Source organism: Neopsephotus bourkii, unplaced genomic scaffold, assembly GCF_033783945.1.
Source record: "Neopsephotus bourkii isolate Nb327-2 ecotype Australia unplaced genomic scaffold, CSIRO-AGI_Nbou_v1 NB_1292, whole genome shotgun sequence".
Taxonomy (NCBI): Eukaryota; Metazoa; Chordata; class Aves; order Psittaciformes; family Psittacidae; genus Neopsephotus; species Neopsephotus bourkii.
This window is the reverse complement of record NW_026901776.1, coordinates 5649537-5671533: the sequence shown is the minus strand read 5'-3', so window position 1 is coordinate 5671533 and position 21997 is coordinate 5649537. Positions and strand designations below refer to the sequence as shown.

At 38.0% G+C, this 21997-nt stretch overlaps 1 protein-coding gene across 4 annotated transcripts in view; it reads right to left on the bottom strand.

Moving 5' to 3' along the window:
• SPAST (spastin) overlaps nt 1-21997 on the bottom strand; it is a 35001-nt gene that overhangs the window by 1992 nt on the left and 11012 nt on the right. For 2 of the 4 annotated variants that reach the window (XM_061365817.1, XM_061365818.1), the window contains exons 4-16: nt 21174-21269; nt 14375-14559; nt 13277-13410; nt 12854-12947; nt 10070-10144; nt 8744-8815; nt 8171-8246; nt 7565-7656; nt 6491-6570; nt 5650-5692; nt 4927-5006; nt 2234-2304; nt 760-800 (exon numbers count right to left, since the gene is read on the bottom strand). In XM_061365817.1, the coding sequence (XP_061221801.1) occupies nt 760-800; nt 2234-2304; nt 4927-5006; nt 5650-5692; nt 6491-6570; nt 7565-7656; nt 8171-8246; nt 8744-8815; nt 10070-10144; nt 12854-12947; nt 13277-13410; nt 14375-14559; nt 21174-21269 (1139 nt within the window). The remainder of the gene's footprint in view (nt 1-759; nt 801-2233; nt 2305-4926; nt 5007-5649; nt 5693-6490; nt 6571-7564; nt 7657-8170; nt 8247-8743; nt 8816-10069; nt 10145-12853; nt 12948-13276; nt 13411-14374; nt 14560-21173; nt 21270-21997) is intronic. The other 2 variants (XM_061365819.1, XM_061365820.1) reach the window with 1 other exon arrangement.

The window sequence follows — 21997 nt, the reverse complement described above, 5'->3', positions numbered from 1 at the left end:
CTTCCTGCAACAAATCCCTTCAGATTATTATAGCCTTAGCCATGACCTCAGGCTAAACACAAGTCAACAGGGGAATTAAGTTTTGCTTCATTTTCCCCTATATAACTGTGGTTTGCACACTCATTTGAACAGAAACCTTTATACACAGGTTCAATCTTACTTTTCTTTTGAGGTTTACAGATGCAACTTGTGGTGGTGGTGACCTTTTTTTTGTTTTTGCTTTATGATGGCCCATGTGAATGAAAGTATTGCACATATACGCAATCAAATCTGTGTTAAAACACTTCAGAGGTTCCCCCTAAGATGACTTGCTTTATGTAAATATAGAGCTGGTGGCAGAAATAAATCTTTTGACATACTACTTCTGGGAATGCTTTTGGGGAGTGACACTGCAAGAAAATAAAAGCCAGGCCTCTAACATCATCTGATAGATAACAGAGCAAGTTGCAGTTCAGTGTGAATAAAAACACAGTCAACTGAAACCAAGAAATTACTATCAGAAAAAGAGGTGGTGCTCTTACGCCTGGTTACCAGCAAGCTACACAAAGAACCTCAGACATCTGAGAACATGTTCTCTTCTCAATGACTATTTGCAAAGAATTTTCTCCAGTGAATAAGAAATCAGAAAGGGTAATACCCCCCAAAAATTATGCTAGGTATTTTGTATGATGCTATGTATAAATAAAGGGACCTTTATAAAGTTTCTGGTGAGCATGCATTCTATTCAAAGGGGAAAGTACAACTGCTAGAGGAGCATACCTCACTGGCAGACATGTTCTTCACCTGTTCCGGTTTTAGTTCTGGAAAAATAAAGGAAGATCAGCGAGTTCTGTGAGGACTCTTTCATGACATCTGACAACTAAAACATGTTAAAGTTGCTTTCATTCTGAAAAAAACTCCACAGCTATAAAGTGTATCTCTCTGCCTCAACGTAATGTCCTGCACAGAAAGGTGCATGGTGTTTTTATCTCCTCCATCTCCATTTATCACCTCCCTAACAAGGCTCCTCCCACACATCACTGCAGATAAAGTACAAAGTGGTAGTAGAACTACTTTCTTCTTCTTAAAGTATGGGGAGCAGCGTGCAGAGCTGCCTTCCCCCTATTACTTCTGGTACAATCCCCCTTACTGCTCAAACATGCACAATTTGCAGACAACAGAAAGGTACTGGCAGCCAAGAACACAGAAATAAAATCAGGCAGGGCATACAGGAGCACTTCCTGCCCTACGCGGTACTGCTGGGATCTAATAGACATTTCACAGTCAGTCCTCAAAACAGACTTGCACATGAAGTGATCTCTCAGCAAAGTCAAGCCTGCATACCTCCACACATACACTATTAATTCAACCACTCTATATTCAAACTCTTTGGAGGCATGATGTCTCTGGTGAGAGCTATTTAATGCAATTGTTTCCCAGTTATTATGCAGAAATTTGGAAGATATACCTTACAATCTCAACAGCTGAAAGAAAGTGGGTAAAAAAAACCAAAAACCAACAAACATTACTTTCCAGCAGCTGCTTTTAAAGAGATAATGCACTGCCAATACTGCACATTACAGGACTTTAAGCACAAAAAAACAGTAAAACAAGCATGTCCATAAAACATGCACAGGCCTCTCTGCTCCATAAGCTATTTACGAGAGTTGCAACAACTTCTATTTACACGTAATAGACTGATATTACAGAACACTTCTGCTCTGGCTGCTTTTAGTACCTTTCTGTCAGGCAGGACAATATATCTATCTGCAAACAGAAAACTAACATCAAATCTTCAAACTTTTCTTCTCAAAATCCCACTATTGATTTCCACTGAACAACATCAGCCCTTTCAGATGTGGCTACTGGACACATAATACCTAGCTAATAGAACAAGGAGATCTGCCCACCTTTTATAAAACCAAGTAATGCAGTCAGAGACTACGATTCAAGTAATAATTTAGATACAACAGAACTGACACCAGCCTAGGAAAGATGCACTAGTTAAACCCCTACAAATCTGTGAATAACGCTTCACCCTGCTTTCCTCTTAAGACACAAAAATTGTCTGTTCCAGATAGTGAGCTACTAAAGGGTTTTGTGTAAGGTAAGTCTTATACTATTACAAAAACCAAAAATCCTATCTAAAAAGATTAATTTCAGGTGCTTAAGAATTATAAAGATGCATAAGAATACAGCATCTTTAACATCACTGAGTTTTTTCAAAACCTAAATAAAAAGCTATGCAGCTTACCTCGAATAGGGCCCAGTGCTGCATCCTTTGCTAATGCAGTTAAATCACTTCCAGAGTATCCGTCTGTCATTCTTTGTCAAAGGAAAAAGTGGAGGAAACGAGGGAGAAAAAAAAAAAAAAAAACAAAAAAGAAAAACAAATCCCACTTCAGATCGTATCAATTTAATTGCAGATGATTAAAACATAGCTTAATTAGAAGTAGTTTTATTCTGGTGTTTCACAGGTTTTATAATGAAAGCGCAGTCAGCATAAGTGACCTGTATTTCTTTCCCAGGTTAAATTTAAAGTACAGATATTCAAATCTCAATTTACATTCTAAGAAAAGCAAAAAGATAGCAACCAATTTGGATTTGTAGATGAAAACTAATCTCAAGCACGTTTCCTATTCTCCGTTCCAAGGATGCTCTACCACTAGGTTGTCATAAATTACTATAAAACCAAAGCCTCCTGTACTCTTTCAACCCGCACAATGCAGTGAGAACCCAATACCACACATTCATTATGATGTGATCACACAAATGGTTTTCTGAATAAAGCTACGCACACTTTTAGTTGACATCGGAGGCAAACAAAGGGCAAAAGCACGCCTTGCTAAAACACTAACAACAGTGTTTAGGTTTGAAAGTAAGTGATAGTTTTGCAGCATGCCCTTAGTGGAAAGCCCTGTTAGCAGCTGACCAGTGAACTCCAGAGAGTGAAAAATTCTAATTCAGAAGAGTGAATACAAATCCAAAAAGCAGCACCACTTTACTTGGCAAGTTGCAGCACAAACAGTGCTACTTCTGGTAGGAGACTTTTCAGTGCTAAGGTTTGGTAACAGATAGACTATACTCCTGCAGTACTTGGCAAGCTCCTCAACAATCTGAGTTTACAGTATGCTTTGCATCTTAGCACAACACTGAAACAGCCTCCCATAGCTCATACATGGAAAATTATCTCTAGTACAGTTAAGTCCAGCTCACCAACTGATTCCATGTTAAAGCCTAAACCTGGAACTGCTCATGAACAAGAACCGAGAGACTTGAGATGGCCGCAGCAGCCTGAGCCACAGTCTTAGTGGTTATCTGCAGAAGCCTGAACACTTCACACATTTAACTTCAACTCAGAATTGCAATTCAGCCTGCAAGTGAAATACAGCAAATAGGCCCTTATTCAGAAAGAAACAGATCGTACAAGTTCGATTTGCACACACTTCCCATTTATTCGGGAAATACAGTGTAAATGTGCAGGTATTCTGTGTGAGCTGAAAGGAACATAAATTGTGTTATCTACTGGGGTTTGCTTGTTATTGTAAGACTAGCAGACATACATATCATCCAGATGCTCAGAACCAGGAGCAGGGAGGGAAATCAAACCAAGGACCCAATCTCTATGGGAGCTTTTCCAGAATTACTTCATTTCCAACTTAAGCAATTAAATACTTTGCAGATTAAAGATCTCCACTGAACCAGAAAGCCAGTAATACATACTGCCAACACAGGTGAAAAGAAGTAGTAAGGGTTACCCAAAGAAAAACTTAAAACCAAAACACCCCCACTCAGCTTGTAGAGCTCTGGCCAGCTGCAGCAACAAGAACTCTATAGCCCAGACTTCTGGAGAGTATTAATTCTGTTATAGTTTTTGGAAAACATTGCCAAGGAGTGAAAGAACACGAAGTCATGAAGGAGGTTAAATACCCATCTCTTTTGAAATTCAGGACAATGGCAGGCAAAGTAGGCAAAACCCTCAAATTTTGTTTTCTTTAAACCCTTTTAAAAAAGCGTACTTAGGTTCCATTTGTAATTTTGTTCATAAATCCGCAGTCAGAATTCAAGACACACTCTTTTTCCTCCAGTTAGCTAATACTGCAGCCTAAATATGGCCTGAACTAGCCTCCTTCGAGAACTTACTCGGCTGGATTATGCATCATATTTCTGTAACATCACTAACACTAAGAGACTGAAAAATGCTATATCTAAGACTGTACTCACCTGCTGGGTACTACTACTGACAGCAACAGACTGAAGTACATATACCTGCATATTTTTGAGATCTCACAGGATTTTCATTCCTTCCTGCCCTCGATGCTTTACCTGCTTTTAGTCTAACTCCCGTCACATCCATTACATTTAATTTCTGAGGGTGACAAACAGGAGTACTGTGTCAATCTTAATGATGGAAAACAAACCAACTTGGTTTATAATAATAAGGGCATTTAACCCACATTTTTCCAATCAATTATGAAATTGAAAAGAACCCAGAATTATCCACTGCTTGCTCTGTGTTGGTTAATACCTTCAACAAACCTAGCAACGGGCCAGCAAAGAAAAGGTGCTTTTGATTTGAAATGCACACCAAGTGTGAAACTGGCACTGCCTTTTTTCATCAGGAAAGAGAGCTGAATTGCCTGGGGGATGGGTGGAGAGAAGCATTCCCCTCCCTCCACCTCAGAGAGGAAAGCACTGATGAGCATGTTTTAACAACAGAAACCCAGCAGGTGGAGTGGGATAAAAAACAATGATGTGTATGTATATATAAAAAACCCACTTTCACAGAGCCTGACAGGAGACCATCTTCCCAAAACACATCCAATTCATTCACGGCAAGTGTTGTCACTATCTGATGATTTACATTAGTTACATTTTGAACATATAAAAGTTTGAATGAATGCAGTAGATGAATATATTTATGTAGTATAGTTACAAGCTGCTTACCTAGCTAGTTGTGCCAACTCTTTTTGGGTCAATGGACTTCCTTGCTTGCTTAGAAGATTTTTTAGCAAAATCAATCTTGTCTGAAAAGAACATACATTTATCAGATGGAAAACTCATTTTCACAATGTACTTAAAATTCTGTTGCAACCACAAAACTACACGTTCATCAGGTTAGCTTCCATGCTTCACCAGTTTAAACCTGCCTACAGTACTTTGCTGATTGGACTGTAAACTGTCATCTCTTCAGGAGAAGGGATAGGGACTGGTTAATAAGGAGATCAAGGGTCAAACTACTTCAAGAATAATACATTAGAATCCTCATCAAAAGCCCTAATCTGCTGTTGATGAAAACCTTTAAGAAAGCTCCTTTCATCTTTTGCAATGAGTAGTTTTCTCCAGCCAACCAAACGTGCTCTTGCAAGCCCTACTTCAGACTTGTCTGTGCCTGCCAGTATGTAACTAGCATCTTGCTAGCCAAGAAATACTGAGTACTTACCACCAAATTTGCTACTGACACGTGTAACAAAAGGCCAAAATTTAACATAGCCACCAAAATTTAATATAGCCACCAAAATTAAAACACCATTTATATGGCCATGCTGGGCCAGAAGTTAATTCACAGAACGGTAATCAAGAATAGCCTATGAACTGGATTTTATACTCTTTTTTTTTTTATTTAAACTGATCTTAAAATTAAGAAAATGCATGGAAAATAATACTTACTTCCTCATTTGGTAAAGACACATATACCCGTTTGGTGAATCGTCTAGGAAAAAAAACAACATATACATGTATACACACACTCATACAGGGTGTTTTGGTTTGATGTCAAAATTTCACTTACCTCATCAAATTCTAGGAGTAGAACTACAAATTAAAAAACCAGACAAAAAAACCTAAACCAACACCAAACAAACAATATGCACTAGCCACTGGTGTCACTTTACTCAAAGTTACAGGACCCATCCCAGAGAGGAAGCACTCTAAAAGGTAGAAATACCACTGACTACCAGCAACAAAATTAAGCATCTCTTCATTGTACACAAGAAGCCTTTGGAATCATTAAGAATGTGTTCTGTTTGTTCAGATACTGCTGACATGCCTCAATCAAGAATGAAGAGAGGAAAGCATGAGAACCTGTAGCAAAAAAAGTCCTAAGGCAAATCTACAGCAAGATCTGTAATTGCATGAGACATTGGAAGTCCACTATTCACAGGGAAGAAATGCTGGATTTCACTGATCAAATTTCTTTCTTCATCCTGCCATTGAAATCCAAATAATAAAGCAGCAATATGTAACGTAGAAGAGGCTTATAAGGTGCTGACTTGGTATCAAGAGGTACTGCGGGTTTGGACAATTCCAAAGCCATTATGCTTCTGCAGATGCATCTCAGAAAAGAAGAGACAGACACCTTTTTGGTGAGGTTAAATAATTCAACCATCCTGAACAGCTTTTGCTGCTTATTCCAAAACTTACAGTAACCAAGACACTAAGTAGCAAAACCTGCTCTTTGTAATGAACTTCATATTATTGTATTCCATCAAAGGAAGAGACATTTTGATACCTGAGAACAGCATCATCAAGTTCCTGTGGCCTGTTTGTTGCTCCCATCACAAGTATTCTGTCCTCTCCAGAAGACTGCACCTATATAACATAGGAAAGCAAGACAGCTTTCAATTTACATCAAGCAGTAACACAACAAAACCAGTTAAGGACTTCCTGTGTATTCAGCACACTTATGGGGTCTTACTGTATATGCACTCCCCCCCCTCATACAGCTAGCTTTAAAACATGCTTTAGGTAAATGTAAATTCAAACCAGAAATAAGCAAAAAGAAAAATAAAAATGGAAGGAATATAAATTCTCCTGTACCTCATTACTATTGCCTCACCACTGTAGCAATATTCCATATGCTAATCAAAGACTGATCAGTACAAAACAGTGCTGCGTGACAAAAATATTCTGATACTCATTTGTGTGTGTGTCCCAACTATGAAATCCAGTTCCCTTTCCTATTACATATGTGCTATTAAATATATTCTTAACTGTATCCTGTCATCTCTAGGTCACAATGCCAAGAAAAAATTTACAGCTCAAGAAGCAGCATACTAACACAGAAATTAATCCTTCTGATGTGTCAGAGCTACATATACCCATGATCTGAACTAGTCTGAAATCCTCAGCTTTCAAGTCTCACCTTGACAGCACGTGCTTTTGTGACATGTATCACTTAAAACCTAAAGAGACAGTATTTGAAAGTTATTTAACCTTGTTTCACTTTGCCCAAATGAAGAGATGTGCTTTACCAAAATATTCAATTACAAACAAGGATTCAATTCTGCCTAACCCTCAAGTGTCCCTCTTGCCCTGTATGAACACTGGTTCTCACGACTCTTCTTATTTGTTAACCTTTCAATCAATTATTTCAGCTCGCCTCCAGATTACTGCCTTCCACCCCAGTATGCAGATGAAAAATTAACAGGTATAGGTAAAACCTGTTTGCCAGCCAAGGTGGGGAGGAGGGGTATGGGGCTAAGCCCCAGCAGCCAAATCCTCTTTGTGCTTCACCTGTAGCATGCACTGGCACTACATTAGCCGATTCAGATAAATCAAACAATACCTAAGACTTGATACTTACACCATCAAATTCTATTAGAAATTCTGTTTTTAGACGCCTACTAGCATCATGTTCACCTTCTCGTCTTTCACACAAAAGGCTATCAACTTCATCTACAAAACAAAAAAAGCCATCTTAATTAAGCATATAACATCAAAACAGCTTTATATTTATCCAAGTTCTTTTGCTAATATAGGGCTCCAGTAAGAGAAATCAGATCTTCATTATGCAGGAGACAGACAGACCTTAGTAAAATTTAAAAGCTGGTATAATGTGTTGTCCTTTGAATATGAACACCAATCACAGATGAGAGGTGGGGAAAAAAAAAACCCTGCTGATAATAAAATGCAACTCAGGACAAGCAAAATCCATTTTCATCTTTGAACTATAATCATAAAAGGCACAGCATTTGTATTTTTGAGGGCATTTCTTCCCATTATTAACACCAGTTAAGTAACTTAACAGTAACCTAACATGCTTTATATGCAACTACCAATTAGACAGCCAGTCATAGGTGAGACACTCTCCACTGCAGAACTACACAAAGAAGTTTACACAATTACTCTAATTTAATAAATCAAACTATTTAAGAAAATATATAGAAGTCAACAATATTTAAGGTCTTACCAATAAATATTATAGAGGGCTGAAGTTCTCTGGCTACTGCAAATAGAGCACGCACCAGTTTCTCCCCTTCACCCACCTAAAACAACAATAAACTGTTTTTGCAGGAGATTTAGAAAGTGTCTATTACAAGACAGCTAACATAAGGACCTACAAGAAATCTTGCTGATAACCCAACACAGTCAGTCTATTCATACACACTCAGATCATCAGTAGTTCAGTATTACATTTGACAGTATTGTTTATGTCTTAAAAGAAAGATTACAACTTCACTTATGATCATGAATGAGTTGTGAAGAGATTTTGGTGCCTAAGTTATCAGAATGAAAGGGAGCTGGCACCCACTTCATTTACTTTTTAAAGAAGAAAAAAACCACCACCACTGATAAGGCAGCCAGGGTTATCCTGAACTGCAAAAGCCTTTCACACCGAGTTATCACAAACCAAATATTTTTACTTCACAAGTCACTTTAAAGCTTTCCTTTCACTACAGGCTAAAAGTTCACCAAGGACTTCTTAAGCCTCAATTACAGCATGTGCATTTTCAGATCGATGTAATTTACAGCTGCTACTTACGTATTTTGAAGTTAGGCTCGCTGCACTTATATTAAAGAAAGTAGCATTAGATTCTGCAGCAACTGCTTTGGCCTAGGAGACAGGGGGAAAGAAAGAAAAAAAGAAGGTACTTTCAGAACCATCACACTGAAGATACCTCTCTGCTTCTGCAGCTAGCACTTATGTCCTGATTGATGATTTTGAAAACCTCTATTCCTTCAAAGGGAACACTTTGTAGATAATACTGAAAAATTCCATACAGGCCACTTACAAATAAGAACAGGTAAGCAGCCAAACCACTAGAGAATTTCCAGACTCGCCTGAACTTCTCTAATCACATCATCTCCATAGTCAACTACAACTTGCTTACTGAAGAATACAAGTCTCCAGCTTCTTCCAATGTATCCCAAGTAGACATGAGAGGCAGTTTTAACTAATTTAGGGTGGTAATTTAGGGCAGCAGTTAGATCAAATCACATTAAAAATTATGGTGGTTATTTTTTTTCCCTCGTTACTCTATCTACACAAAAACTGTTTTCAGAGGAGAGCTAGGAAAAAATTAGAACAGCCATAATGCTCACACACAGTACCCTCAACAGTTTCACCATATTCAAGAAATTACAATTCCCTGGTTATACAGTGTAATTTCAGTGATTAGCAATTATATCCCAGTACATAAACCACAACTACTAAGCCCAAGCAAGCTGTTCAACATTCACACCCCTGTGCTTCAGAGCTGATCCAGCTTCCGTATTAGCAAAGGGAGCTTGCAGCTGCACCACACCATGTGATGCAGGATGATGCTCCCAGCTCAGCTGCATCAGTACACCCGATGCTCCCTGGTTGATGCACAGCCTTTTCCTTCCAGTTCCCCGAATCTAGCTTGTCAGGCTGAGGGAACAAGCAGCAGCCAATTCCACAACTTACTCTCTTTATACAGCAGCATGGAAGTGAGAAACCCCCCTTCTTGCTGCTGTGCTCCCTCTCCATTTCCAAAATGCACTTTCAGTATGTTTAGTGCAGAGCAAACCATTTGCTGTTAATCACTGCTGTATACGAACAATTAACCATGTCTTTGACTATCTCTGAAAATTAAACTTGGACTTGCTGGTTTAAGTTTTAAGATATTATTTGCGATAGTGAAAATAGTTAAACAGAGAACAGTTGACCAGTTGCCTCCCACGTAACATCCACAGTCAACAACAATTTTGCATTTTTGTATTAAATTGACACTATAACACTTATCCAGGAAGAATACACAGTTTATTACTACAACACCCAAACTGAAAGCCATCTTCATGGTTACATTATAAGCCCACCAACTCATGCATGAAGTAGTTTTCTCACCAACATTGTCTTCCCATTCCCTGGTGGGCCGAACAGCAATAAACCACGTGCAGGAGCCCTAAGTCCTGTAAATAACTGAAAAGTACATCATCATAAGTTACCTCCACTTAGAAAAAGTGTTACCTTACATTTGTAAGGAAATGGTTTAAGACTGAGGTATGGCTTACTGGCTACCTGTGGTAGCAATGGTAGCAGTGCTACAACAATACAGGGTTTTAAAGAACCACAGTCTTTTACTAACCTGACCTAATGCACATCACTATGGTTTCCCACACAACAGTTAAATTACATTATGATTGTTCTGTGGATAGACATACTATGAAAGCAGCATAAAAGGCTTGAATACTTCCCACAACAAAGACCAGCTGAACAAGATAAAGCATCAATTTGATTTAAAAAGTGGGGGAACGCAGGTGTGTAGTTAAAGCAGTGTTCTTACTAACTCCATATGGAAGAACTCTCTCTTATGAAATGAAACTTAGGAAGCTTTGACTGAAACTATTTAAAATATTACTTAACAACCACCTACGCTTTCTAAATGCTGCTGATAATCTCATTTTGTATTGGACTCATCCTTCCTACTCTGCACCCATCACGTGTAGCATCACAGCAAGCAAGTCTACAAATCCAGAGTACATGTATTTTAATTATTCCTGTTTTCCCCAGCACTTTGTCTTTACCACTTTCCTCATGAGTTCTGGAGTTCCTTCTTTGGTCTCACACTCCCCCCCTCCATTCCAGCTTCCAACAATTCCAACAGTCAACCAAAAGGAACAGTAGGGCATTTCAAATATACACATCACTGTCAGCAGGCATTCTTTTCCACAATGTCCATGACAACAAGTGACTCTTACCAGTGTAGTGTTTCTGAGATGACCAACCAACATGCATGCTTTTACCATTTCATCATTCACAGCATTTTGTTTATGTTTGACTTTGATCGCTAAAAATAGTTATCCAGCCAAACTGTATTCACTAATACATACCACCTATGTTCAATATTGCAGCATTTTAACCTGGATAACTACATTCCTCAGCATTTCTGCTTTCTGTGCTGCACACCACCACATGCATCTCCTGCCTGACCCCTTTTGTTTGGAATCATTCTTTGGGAGTTCCAGCATTTTCTCATACTCCAGACTGAATCTATAACCATCCCTCACCTTGATCATCACCTACACAGTTCAGTTGCAACTGCCATTTATCACTGAGACACACTAAGCTTCTAACATTTTTGTTAATAGACTAATCATATTAAATGTGGTCTGAATTAATGGCTACCATTCCATGGCAGGGGAGTTGGAACTAGATGATCTTAAGGTCCTTTCCAACCCTAATTATTATATGATTCTATGATTCATATCCTACTGCTGAAATGGTTGCAGCCACCGTTTTCTGTTTAATCACCTCACCTCTTGCTCTCCTACAAAAATACAATTCATTGACTTGTTTAAATGTGAATTTGAGCTCAAAACTCATGAAGGCTAAAACTGAATTAGTATTTAATTTATTAAATATTCCCTTATAGTTGCCACATCTACCACACTCATTTACAAGGAATAAAACCAACCTCTTTTCTTCCAAAGAACATTTAAAAATTCACAGAATTTTCTGTCTTTTTTATATCTCAACACCAAGGTCAGGCCTACTGCTAGCTACAATAATACAAAGATGACCTTATTGGAAACACCAACTAACTATTCCAAACCTCACCCAAAGTACTTCCCACACAGCTCATTGTATTAGTGTTACTGAACAACAAACTTGACATACTAAAGCACTGTAATAACAGACACTGTACAATGACATTTTCTTTCTGCATTACAGTACCAGAGCTTGCATATTTAATATCAAAGCTTTGTTTTGCTCAGGCCTGGTATTCCTGTGATGCTATGCCAGGTTTAGGGTTTCTTCCCCATGATGCTTCAAAACCAGGAACTATATTAAAGAGGAAGAACACAGAACAACTTCGGTCACCCGTCAATGTGACAAGTGAGACCCACAAACAAAGAACAAACAACAACTTTGTTTGAATCATGAGCACTGCAGTAAATCACTGCATGCAGTATCTGCCAGAGCCTTCAAACTTTTATTCCCCCCACCCCAAAGTGTCTCTGAAAACTCCAGCAGCACATAGATGAGACCTGGACCTAGACAGGCACAGGAATTGAGGCACTACCCATGATAAATAAAACTAAAGCCTAAGTGACCAATTTCCACACAGCCAAGTAAAGAGGCAATCTGCTCTCAGTGTATTTGCTTGTTCACTACATTTCTTTGCATCCTCTCCTGCTGCGAATAGACTATCTGGAACATCTAACCAACATCCACACACAGAACATGACCACAGTATCAATTTAACACAATTCAAATCAGATTGTGACATGACTTAATTTACCTATACAATCTCCTCTGTTTCACTCTTCTGATTCTGTGCTTTCTTTTACATGTCCATACAGGGTTGGACACACAGCTACACCTACCTGGAACAGCCAGCTGCACAAGTTTTCAGGAATTTTTTGGTTTTGTTTGGTGTTTTAGGACTTTGCGGTTTGATGGTTTGTTTTGGGCTTGGGTTTGGTTTTGACCATTGATTAACCAGAAGATGAGGAAATTCACGGTAGAATTTTAACACACGCATTCTTAACTCTCTTTTCCCAAGACAGTGATCAACAGCAATCATAACCCAGTAAAGACAGGATTCAAGAATCACCATTTCACGTATGAAGCACAATACATTTTTTTCATTCTGTCACAGGCTGATAATGACACCCAGTTGCTTACCTCAGGTCTAAGAGAAGGAAGGATAACAATCTCTTGCAAAGCTTGTTTAGCCAGTTCCTGCCCTGCAATATCATCAAATTTGACAGCTGGCCCACTAACAAAGAAATGGAATACTAATTAGTCTAACAATGAGATAGTCTTTTTCAGCTGCAGCTGACTAATTTAATGCATTTGACTATTGATACAGAACCCTTCTGAGGAAATCTACAACTTACATTGCTAAGCTCTTAAGAAATAAGCATTTAAATTTTCATCCTTTTGCTAACGTAACAACAACAAAAAATCCTACCCAAAACAATCCCCCCCCCGCCCCCAAATCCACAACAAACTAGAAGTACTGATTTAATTCCACATGGATCAAAACTGCACTGAATAAAAACCTGTTTTTCTGCACTGAGAAACCTACTTTTCCTTCAGACTTACCTATCAACAATTTCATTCAGGATAAGATTAGCAAGATTACTGTCCACATTTCTAAGTATCTTCAAGTCTTTCTTTTTTCGAGGAGCAGTGGTAGGAGTAGACGGCTTATTTGTTCTACTGTTTTTAGGAGCAACCTGGAGAGGTAGCGGAAAACACCAAACAAAAACAGCTTGATATTTTTAAAGCATACTGTTAACAAAATTACATCTTCATTTCATTTGCTCCAGTAAAACCTAATAGGGTAACCAGTACTAGATATTCTGATGCCCTATTTTGCTACGAATCATAATATCATATTCAGCCACAGGTGAATCTCAGGCTCCAGAGGTGACGGGCTTTTTGTTTTGGTTTGTTTGTTTGTAAGATAATTCTTGATATTTAGCAATAGTATCTTCGCCCAGCATACTCAAGAAATAGAGCATCACAGTTTCAGGTTGTTAATACTTATAAGCAAAAATTTCTACTGCTGTCCTACACTTTGATAACTGGCCACTTAAAAGCCTTCAAATCATAGGAACAATAATGTTTAACTGCATTTATGTTTTGTCCATTCCAATTTTTTTATCACTTCCGCTTTACTGTGGACTAGCAGTGCGGGAGATAAGGAGGGAATGAAAAAAGACAGGTCAAAGAAATGCAGTGGTTTTCCGTCTTATTACTATAGTTTTGTATTTCAGTCACAACCTAACCATAACTTGCTTTTCAATGTGGGTGCAATACAACCTCTGCATGTACGCTTTGAAAGAGAAGGAACATGAGGAGAAAATCTGTAGTTCTGTTTCTCCATCTTTTACGTACTCAGAGTAACATTTATTTTTCTCCTAGATAAGCTTCCCTCAGTTTTCCATGCAAGTTTCAAAACAAGTATTATTAATTACTGCAACGCCCCTTGAAGTCTATTTGCCCATGCAGCCACTCTAAGCCCCGTGATTTCCAAAATCCACTCTGCAGCGCAGCTCAAGAGGCTTTTAGATTTTTTTCTACGAACTTTCTGCTGTTACAATACTGCAATAAAGGCACTAACTCTAAAGTCTGTACTGGAATTTACATTGAGTTTGAGTTTCCAAGTGTATACTGCTACATTTATCTTCGCCATACCTTGTGAGCTGAAGCTGCAGGGTTAGGTGTTGGTCTAGACACAGATGATGATATCCCACTGTAGCTAGGTGTTCTGTGGTGACCTGAAAGGCCTGTGGATCCGGTTTTTGCAACAGTTTTTGAACGAGGAAGGGAATTACTCGTGTGTGCTAAGGGATCCTTCTTTTTTGGAACCGCTCCACTTTCTATAAAGAAAACCAGTGCCATGAGAATATTTTCACCCGTCATGCTTTTACCATTGATTCTAACTTGCAGATAGTATTGTTGACATGTATTATAGCAGAATAACACTACTTTTTAAAGAGGTTTAGTACTTTCAATGGGATATTAACTGCAGCTCTCTCCTAAATTAATCTTTGATTTTTAGGGGATTTTAAAACCAGTTCTAGTTAACCATCTTAGAGAAGCTGGCGACAGACAAGTCCTGTAACAAGGGAAGAACATCATCTACTCCTTAAGACAGAACACAAGCCAGAAGATTTTTCCTTCCCAAGGCTTCCTAAAAACACCATTATAATGATCACCAAATTTGAAGCCATTAGATTCAGAGCATTCACTCCTTAGTGATGACAGCAGGCTAGTTACTCTGGAAGCTAGCTCACATTACCTAGCCCCTTCCACACAGATGCTTCACCAAGGAACTTTGAACTGGGAATATTAAAATAGTTATACCTGCAAACAACTGCCAGGAGGTTTTTCTTACAACTTTGCTTCACTTCAGGAATCTCAAGTGATAAGTAAATAAATTCTGAAGTAAACTCTGAAATGGCTACACCCTCCTACATTTAAAATTAAGTCATAAAATACTGTATTATACCACTGAGTCCAACCACCACCACCCATTCTGTTCACACTTACTCTAATTCACTTCTGTGACAGAGCAGGAAGTTCTCAAATGACGTGACAGATGAAAGTTAATATTTGCCACAGGCAATTAAAGTACAAAAGGCCACTTTGGTCCAGAGTAAGTGAAATAGCACTTGATTTCTATGTACTTCATATGGGATAAAGTTCCTCGGCACAGAAACGGCAAGTGTGAAACACTACTAAGAGGGAAGAACATGCTACAGTGAGCAGGCAGTTTGGTCACGCTGGTTAATGATTAGAGCATAGCATCAGACTGGGTATTTTTTGTGGTGGGAACACAGTACTGCTAGCTGTCTAGTACAGCACTGTTATCTGCAATGGAAACTATACATCCTTGTAGAAGGATTAAGAAGCCTTTTGATTAGGTAAGGGAAATATGGCATAAGAGTTAAGGAAGCTCAAGATGGATTTTGGCTACAAGTTTTTTCACTAAGATTCTAGAAATCTGCTACTCAGTTTGACTTGTTAGTCTTAAGATACAGGCCAAAGAACCCAGCTTTTTAAAGAAGTTAATGACTATGAAAAAATTTAGCTTACAATACTGCAGTTCAGTGAAAAATACTTGAAGTAGGAAGCCTCAGTCTTAAATGATGTGCTTAAAATACTCAAATAAGAATTCAGTGAAACAGTATTGTGGGAGGATCGATTAATTACTACTATGTTCTCAGCCTCTTGCATACTACCAGGAGCAAATCTTTATACAGCCTGCAGTTATCCATGTGTTGAACTACTTGGCTAACAAGCTTCTAAAGCCTTTCTAGAGTCACTAATCTATCCCCTTTAAGGGTTACAGAAAGTCTGCAGGTGTCATAATAAAAAATGCAGAGGTATCAACATGCAAAAAACCAAGGGAACATAAAAAACATAATTAACTACATTCACCTGTAAGATATTTCTTGAAAACCAAAACCAAAACTGGCTAGTGACTAAATCACACACAGATCCAGAGCAGGTTAAATTTAGTCATTCCTGAACAGGAATTTCTAAGTCAAAAAACTATTAAAAATTAGGCATACGTAGTAACTTTCAAGTTCAAAATGCAGTCTATGAACCTATTAAAAAGTTCTAGCTACTCAGGACTTCGATGGTCCAATTTAATCAAAGGTGGCGCTCTGGTTTATTCGCTGGGGTTTGTTTTATTTTCCTTCAGTCTCATTTGCACAGCTGGCTTAAAAGTCAAGACAGGAAGGCATCAAAAAGCTAAAGCAGCATTTCTCCATCTCCTTCACCCTAACATGTTGCTAAGGTATCACACTTTCCCAGAATTACCCCCATCCATTGAGAACAATGCACACACACACACACACACACACACACACACACACAGACAGAGCAATTCTGAGTATCATAAAATTGCACAGGTAAGGAGTATTTCAAGAAGCTGGAATTAGGTGCCAGGGAGGAGAGGGGAAGTTTTAAATACAAATTAGAGTTCACTCTAACTGTACTTCCAGGAATCAAGACCACTAAGTTTACACGTGTTCTGTGGTCAGTCCCACCAGGTAGCACAGAAAGAAGCACTGATGAACTGCTCTTGAACATAGTTGTTCTGTGTCAACTCCAGAGGGAAATGTAATTTTATATAAACATTTTCATTGAAACAGCAAATAAAAATGCAATCAAACTTTTCCGAATTACAGTCTATCTAAAGTTTACCTATTGCTGAAGCATTAAGTACTTAAGTGCACATGCGTCGCACTTTTCAGACTTACAGCCCATTTCATTACATAGGATATACATTTTGCTGCAACAAATGCGGAACCCCCCCAAACACATTTCTTACCTATTTGTATTCATTATCTGCTAAAAGACTGAAAATACGTTCTAAGTGACCTTAAAACCTTTGTAATATCTCCAGCAGCTTTTTGCCAAATGTTTCCCCATTCTGTATAAAACAGTAAGGAAGTGTCTGAAATATCTTCTGATCACAAAAACTATGGTTTTTTTTTCAAGTGTATTCAAAACACTGAATGATTCACTTGTCTGCTTTATATATGCTTATAAAATAGCAATAGAGGCTTGATCATTTGGATTCCACTCTCCAATTCTTGACTGGACAGAATAATGTACATTAAAGCTCCAAGCTGACACCACTGGATTATACAGACATAGTAACTATCTGGCCCTGAAAGCATCCTTGCAATTCTTAACTTAAACAAGCAGTGGCAATTCTAGTCTTGCAAAACTGTTTCCAGCCTTAAGTTGTGACACCTTAAAAAAACCAAAAACATCAGGGAACATTTCTCAGAAATTCCTTACCTATGCCTATTGAGATCTAATGTAAAGTGACTAAGACAAGTTATTCTATGCTGCCTGTGGGCCCCAAGCTGGGAAAAATAATTCAGTGCTGCAGAATTATCTGTAACTTTATGTACATAATTTTATAAAAAAAAATAAAAATCTTTAAGCTTCTTAGCTATATTTTTTCCTGCATTTCAACATTCACAGCAGCCCCCAAAATAGCAATTCCTTCAAAGATAATATTCAGAGAATTCAAAATTCCTTCAAATATTGTATTATATTTTCAGATAGGTAGATTCAAATAATAAAATCTACCTAGCACAAAGCTTCAGTAAATAACAAGGACATGCCCCATGTTTCAAATGACAGCATAGCTATCTAGATCAGGGAGTTCTATGTAGTAGCTATGTAGGAGCTATGTAGTCATGTAGCCGACAGACATGTCAAAGACCTACTGTTGCCAAATTATGGTGCTAAAAACCATCTTACTGCTACTTGCTCTTCTACTTCGGAAGCTCCTTAAAAACCTTCAGTATCAACAGAATTTTTGTGACTTGAAAAATATTGCCAACATATGCCTACTATTAAAGCCATGCTAGCAACTTCTATCCAAGTGAAAACTGAGATAGATTAGCTATTTCCACAGTGCTAATGCTGTGGTAAGAAACAATGTAATGCTTTGTCTGATCATCTACCACACCGAGATTTACACGTTAAATGTAAAAAGGTACACTGGAATCGCATTATTACTATCAGTACTGTATGCCTAGTAAGTGAGTTCACAAAACTCAAACACTGCTTGGCAAGACTGGCATAAGCTCCTTCCCAAGCTGTTTTAAAAACAAAAACCAGCAAGTCATAATGCAAAGGAAAACATGCATGTCTGGAAAAAAGCCAACAGTTAAAATGCTTCACATCTAATTTAAGACTGCTATGAGAACAAGAGTGATGGATATTAAATAATAAATATGTATTTAGAAGTAAAGTTTTGGGTCTTAAGACAGTTACTGCGTAGCCTTCTGCAACTGAAAGGCAGGTGATACTGCTGCAATGATGTTTTATAAAACCTCATTATAAATCTATCAATCAGATAAATTGTCAAAGAAAATCACTAGCTATTCAGGTAAGTTAAGTACGAATGAGGAAGACAGGGATATTTAGTCATTGGTGCTAGAATCAAGTAAATTGGCCTGAAAAGCTGACAAAGTCCCTTGAGAGAAGAAAAAGTATCTCAAATTGGTAACACTCTGTAAATACAAAAACCATGCAGTATAGGTGTGAGAACAGAATATCCTAAAGAACTATGAAGCAAACACATCCGTAAAGGTTTGGCCTTTAAAGGCATATGAAAAAGCAAAGCACTTTCTGACCAAAGAACACACTAAAAAGCATTTGCTTGATGTTAAAACTGCACCACGTTTCATACTTCATAACAGCCTGGACTTTAAAAATGCCCAATCTGACAGAAAAATGAAGTTTATGCCAGAGCCCTGTGGCTCAGCACCTCTGCAGTATACCTCTATTTTCCCAGTGTCACCAGTCCTCTTATCTCAAATAGCCTCTCCCAGTAACAGCAGTTGTCTTATCTCAAACAGCCTGCAAGCTGGTTTTGTAGTTTTCTAAGAATTTGTGGTCTACTTTGTATTTTTAAATGACTGCAGCTCTCCATGTGAAAATACCACCTTTATTACAACATGTATAAAGAAATAATAAGAGCAAGATTGGTGGATTGAAGCAAAACTTCTGCAGTACTTCTAAGAAGTGTAGAAGGAACATGTTCTTACAAACAAAACTCCCTCTCCCTACACCCCTCCACAAAAAAAAGAGACAGAGCGCCTGAGCATGGGAGCATGGGCACCAGCCAGTTAGGAAATTCAGATGACTGCTAACAGGCTGACTTCCCTGGTACTATCAGGGATCCCACAGCTGCAGAAGTTCAGTCCTTAGGTTAAACTTCTGACTTTCACAAGTTATGAATCTCAAGATTACCTCTGGCATTGTAAATGCAAATAGAGATGGAACAAGCCTCTTGTGAAGTCTCATTCAAAGTAATCGGTGGACACCTGGTACCCAACTCTTTTTTATGACCGACTCTTTAGTCCTTCTGTGTCTCCTCAGATCCTCCTAAGTCTGGTAAACTAAAGTGCCCCTGTTAGCCTGCACTCCTTTTCAAAAAGTGCGAGGACTCTCAGAAAAAAGCATCCCCATAAGACCATGGCCCTTCACTGTTGCTTCGCTACCCTTTCCTCCACAGTCTTGCATAAGTGGTTCAGCGATTCATCTTCTATAAACCACCAGAAGTATGACTCCAAATGGGTAAACTGACTAACACTACTTTCTATGTTTATCAACAGTGACCACCTCCTGCTACAGGAACTTCTGTGAAAAACAGCTGCCAAAGAACTGGCAGACATGTTTCTTCATTTCAAGTACGTGCCATTGGATACTTTATGCTTTGTTACTAACAGATTTAATTAATAGTTTAACAAATAGAGTGAAAGTTCAGTCCAAGCTTCTGAAGCATCCAATTGTGAAATATGTTGAGAAAAATGCACAAAAAATATCAAGGAAAGAGTTTAAAGAAAAACCTATTCATATTTAATCAAACAGAGCATGTTATAAGCTTTTGTGTGTATATATATGTATTTGTTCATTCAATCTCCAGCCAACCAGGTAAAAAGACAGGAGTTGTATTTGGTCATTTCAGGTAAAGGGTACTCAAGGTCAATCTACACAGGAACTTGTACTGAAAAGCCATTTTAACTACATCTTTTTGACAAATGCAGTTAAAAATACCACACATGTAGTAACGTACAGGTGACTAACATGACATAGTTCCACTACTTTAACCTCTCATACATCATAAAGAATAAAACCAAGCAGCAGAATGAGTTCAGAACTAGAAATGGAGCTAGAAAAGGCATATTGTTTAGTTGCTTTAAAAACTGCATACTGCTCTTGACTTAAAAGACAAGATTTATAAATTCCATTGCCTGTTTGCTCCACTTTATTTCACACTGCAGTCTACTGTACAAAATATCAGTCGAGATCTCAGTTGTGACAAAGCGTACTGCTGGCTTAAAACATTCCATGAAGACAATTCACAAACCTCCAGGCAACTTTACTCCTTGTGTATGGAGAAGCAAGTTTATTTTTGTTATTTTAGCATCCCTGGTGCAGTCTTCTGGGAAAGAATAAAAACAACCTTCTTTTACAAAAAGTAACAGCTGTTTGCCCCACCTTATTTTAATTGTGCATCTGTTTCTCGGAGTAAAAAACCCCTGAAATTTAAAGCAGCACATTCACTCTCACAGTATCATAAAGGAAGAACTACTTATGTAGGCACAATATTACTTACAGTACACTGCCTTTGACACTTTCTAGAACAGGTTTAATTTAATTCCTTTAAGAATGTAACATGAAAAATATTTACTGAAGTGTTGGCTTTAGTAAGTAGTTTTGGATTCTAGGACAGTCATTGTAAGAGAACTGAATACTATAGAACAGTTATCAAAGCCACAGAAAGGAATCTATTTTATATAAAGCCTTTTAAAACAGAAATATAAAACAAATTTTTATGTATTTATGTATTTTTAAGTTGGTGGGGCCAGAATATAGCATTATTTTTCCCTGCAATACATCAGAAACTTAGAGACATCCCCTTAATAGGCGCTGGTAAAACCAAACCCACCTGACTGGAGATGTCCATTGCGGCATGCCAGGTTAGTACTGTCATTATAGACCTCCATTTGCGGCTTGGAAATTTGCAAAACTGCCTGCAGCTTCTCTACATAATAGACAGAGGGGGAGGAAGGAAAAAAGGACAAAATAAACAAACCAAAAATCAAAAATGAACCAAGAAAATTTATGTATGCTGAACACACAAATGTCAAGTTCGCCTTTGTTACACTTGATACAGGGTTAAAAATAAAAGGAGTATTTCTAGCTATTCTACATGTTTAGCAAATTTGTAAGAAAATTCTGTTAGTATGAGCATGACGGAGAACAGCTTTAAAACTAGCCATTTGCAGCTCAGTTAATTACAACAATCTTTCCAGTCTAGTGACTGTGGTTACTTCCCCAAATGGTCAGGATTAATTCAACTTCATTTACTAAATACTAGTGTTGATAACCCATTTCTGAAGGTCCTCCCCAAGGCATTACTTTTGACCAACTGCAAGGAGCCATCCCTTTCCTGCGTATTAAATGTTTCACTTAAGTGATAACAGCCAGTCAGCATTTTATGGAAACCTCAACTGTTCAAGTAAAGCACCATAGATACATTAAGATAATGTCTTTCAAGACCTCTATTTAGAAATACAATTGCCTTGAAATTAAGTCAATAAAATTATCATACAAGCTGTATTATTTAAGAGCTTAAGAAACATCTGAATATAAGATTTATAAGGTTAAAGATAAAGGAGAAAGAAATTAACTCTAGGAAGTCATGATGAACTAGCCAAAGCATATGCCAAGGTATAAGGCTGCAGCTAACACAGAATAAGTCAGTCTCAG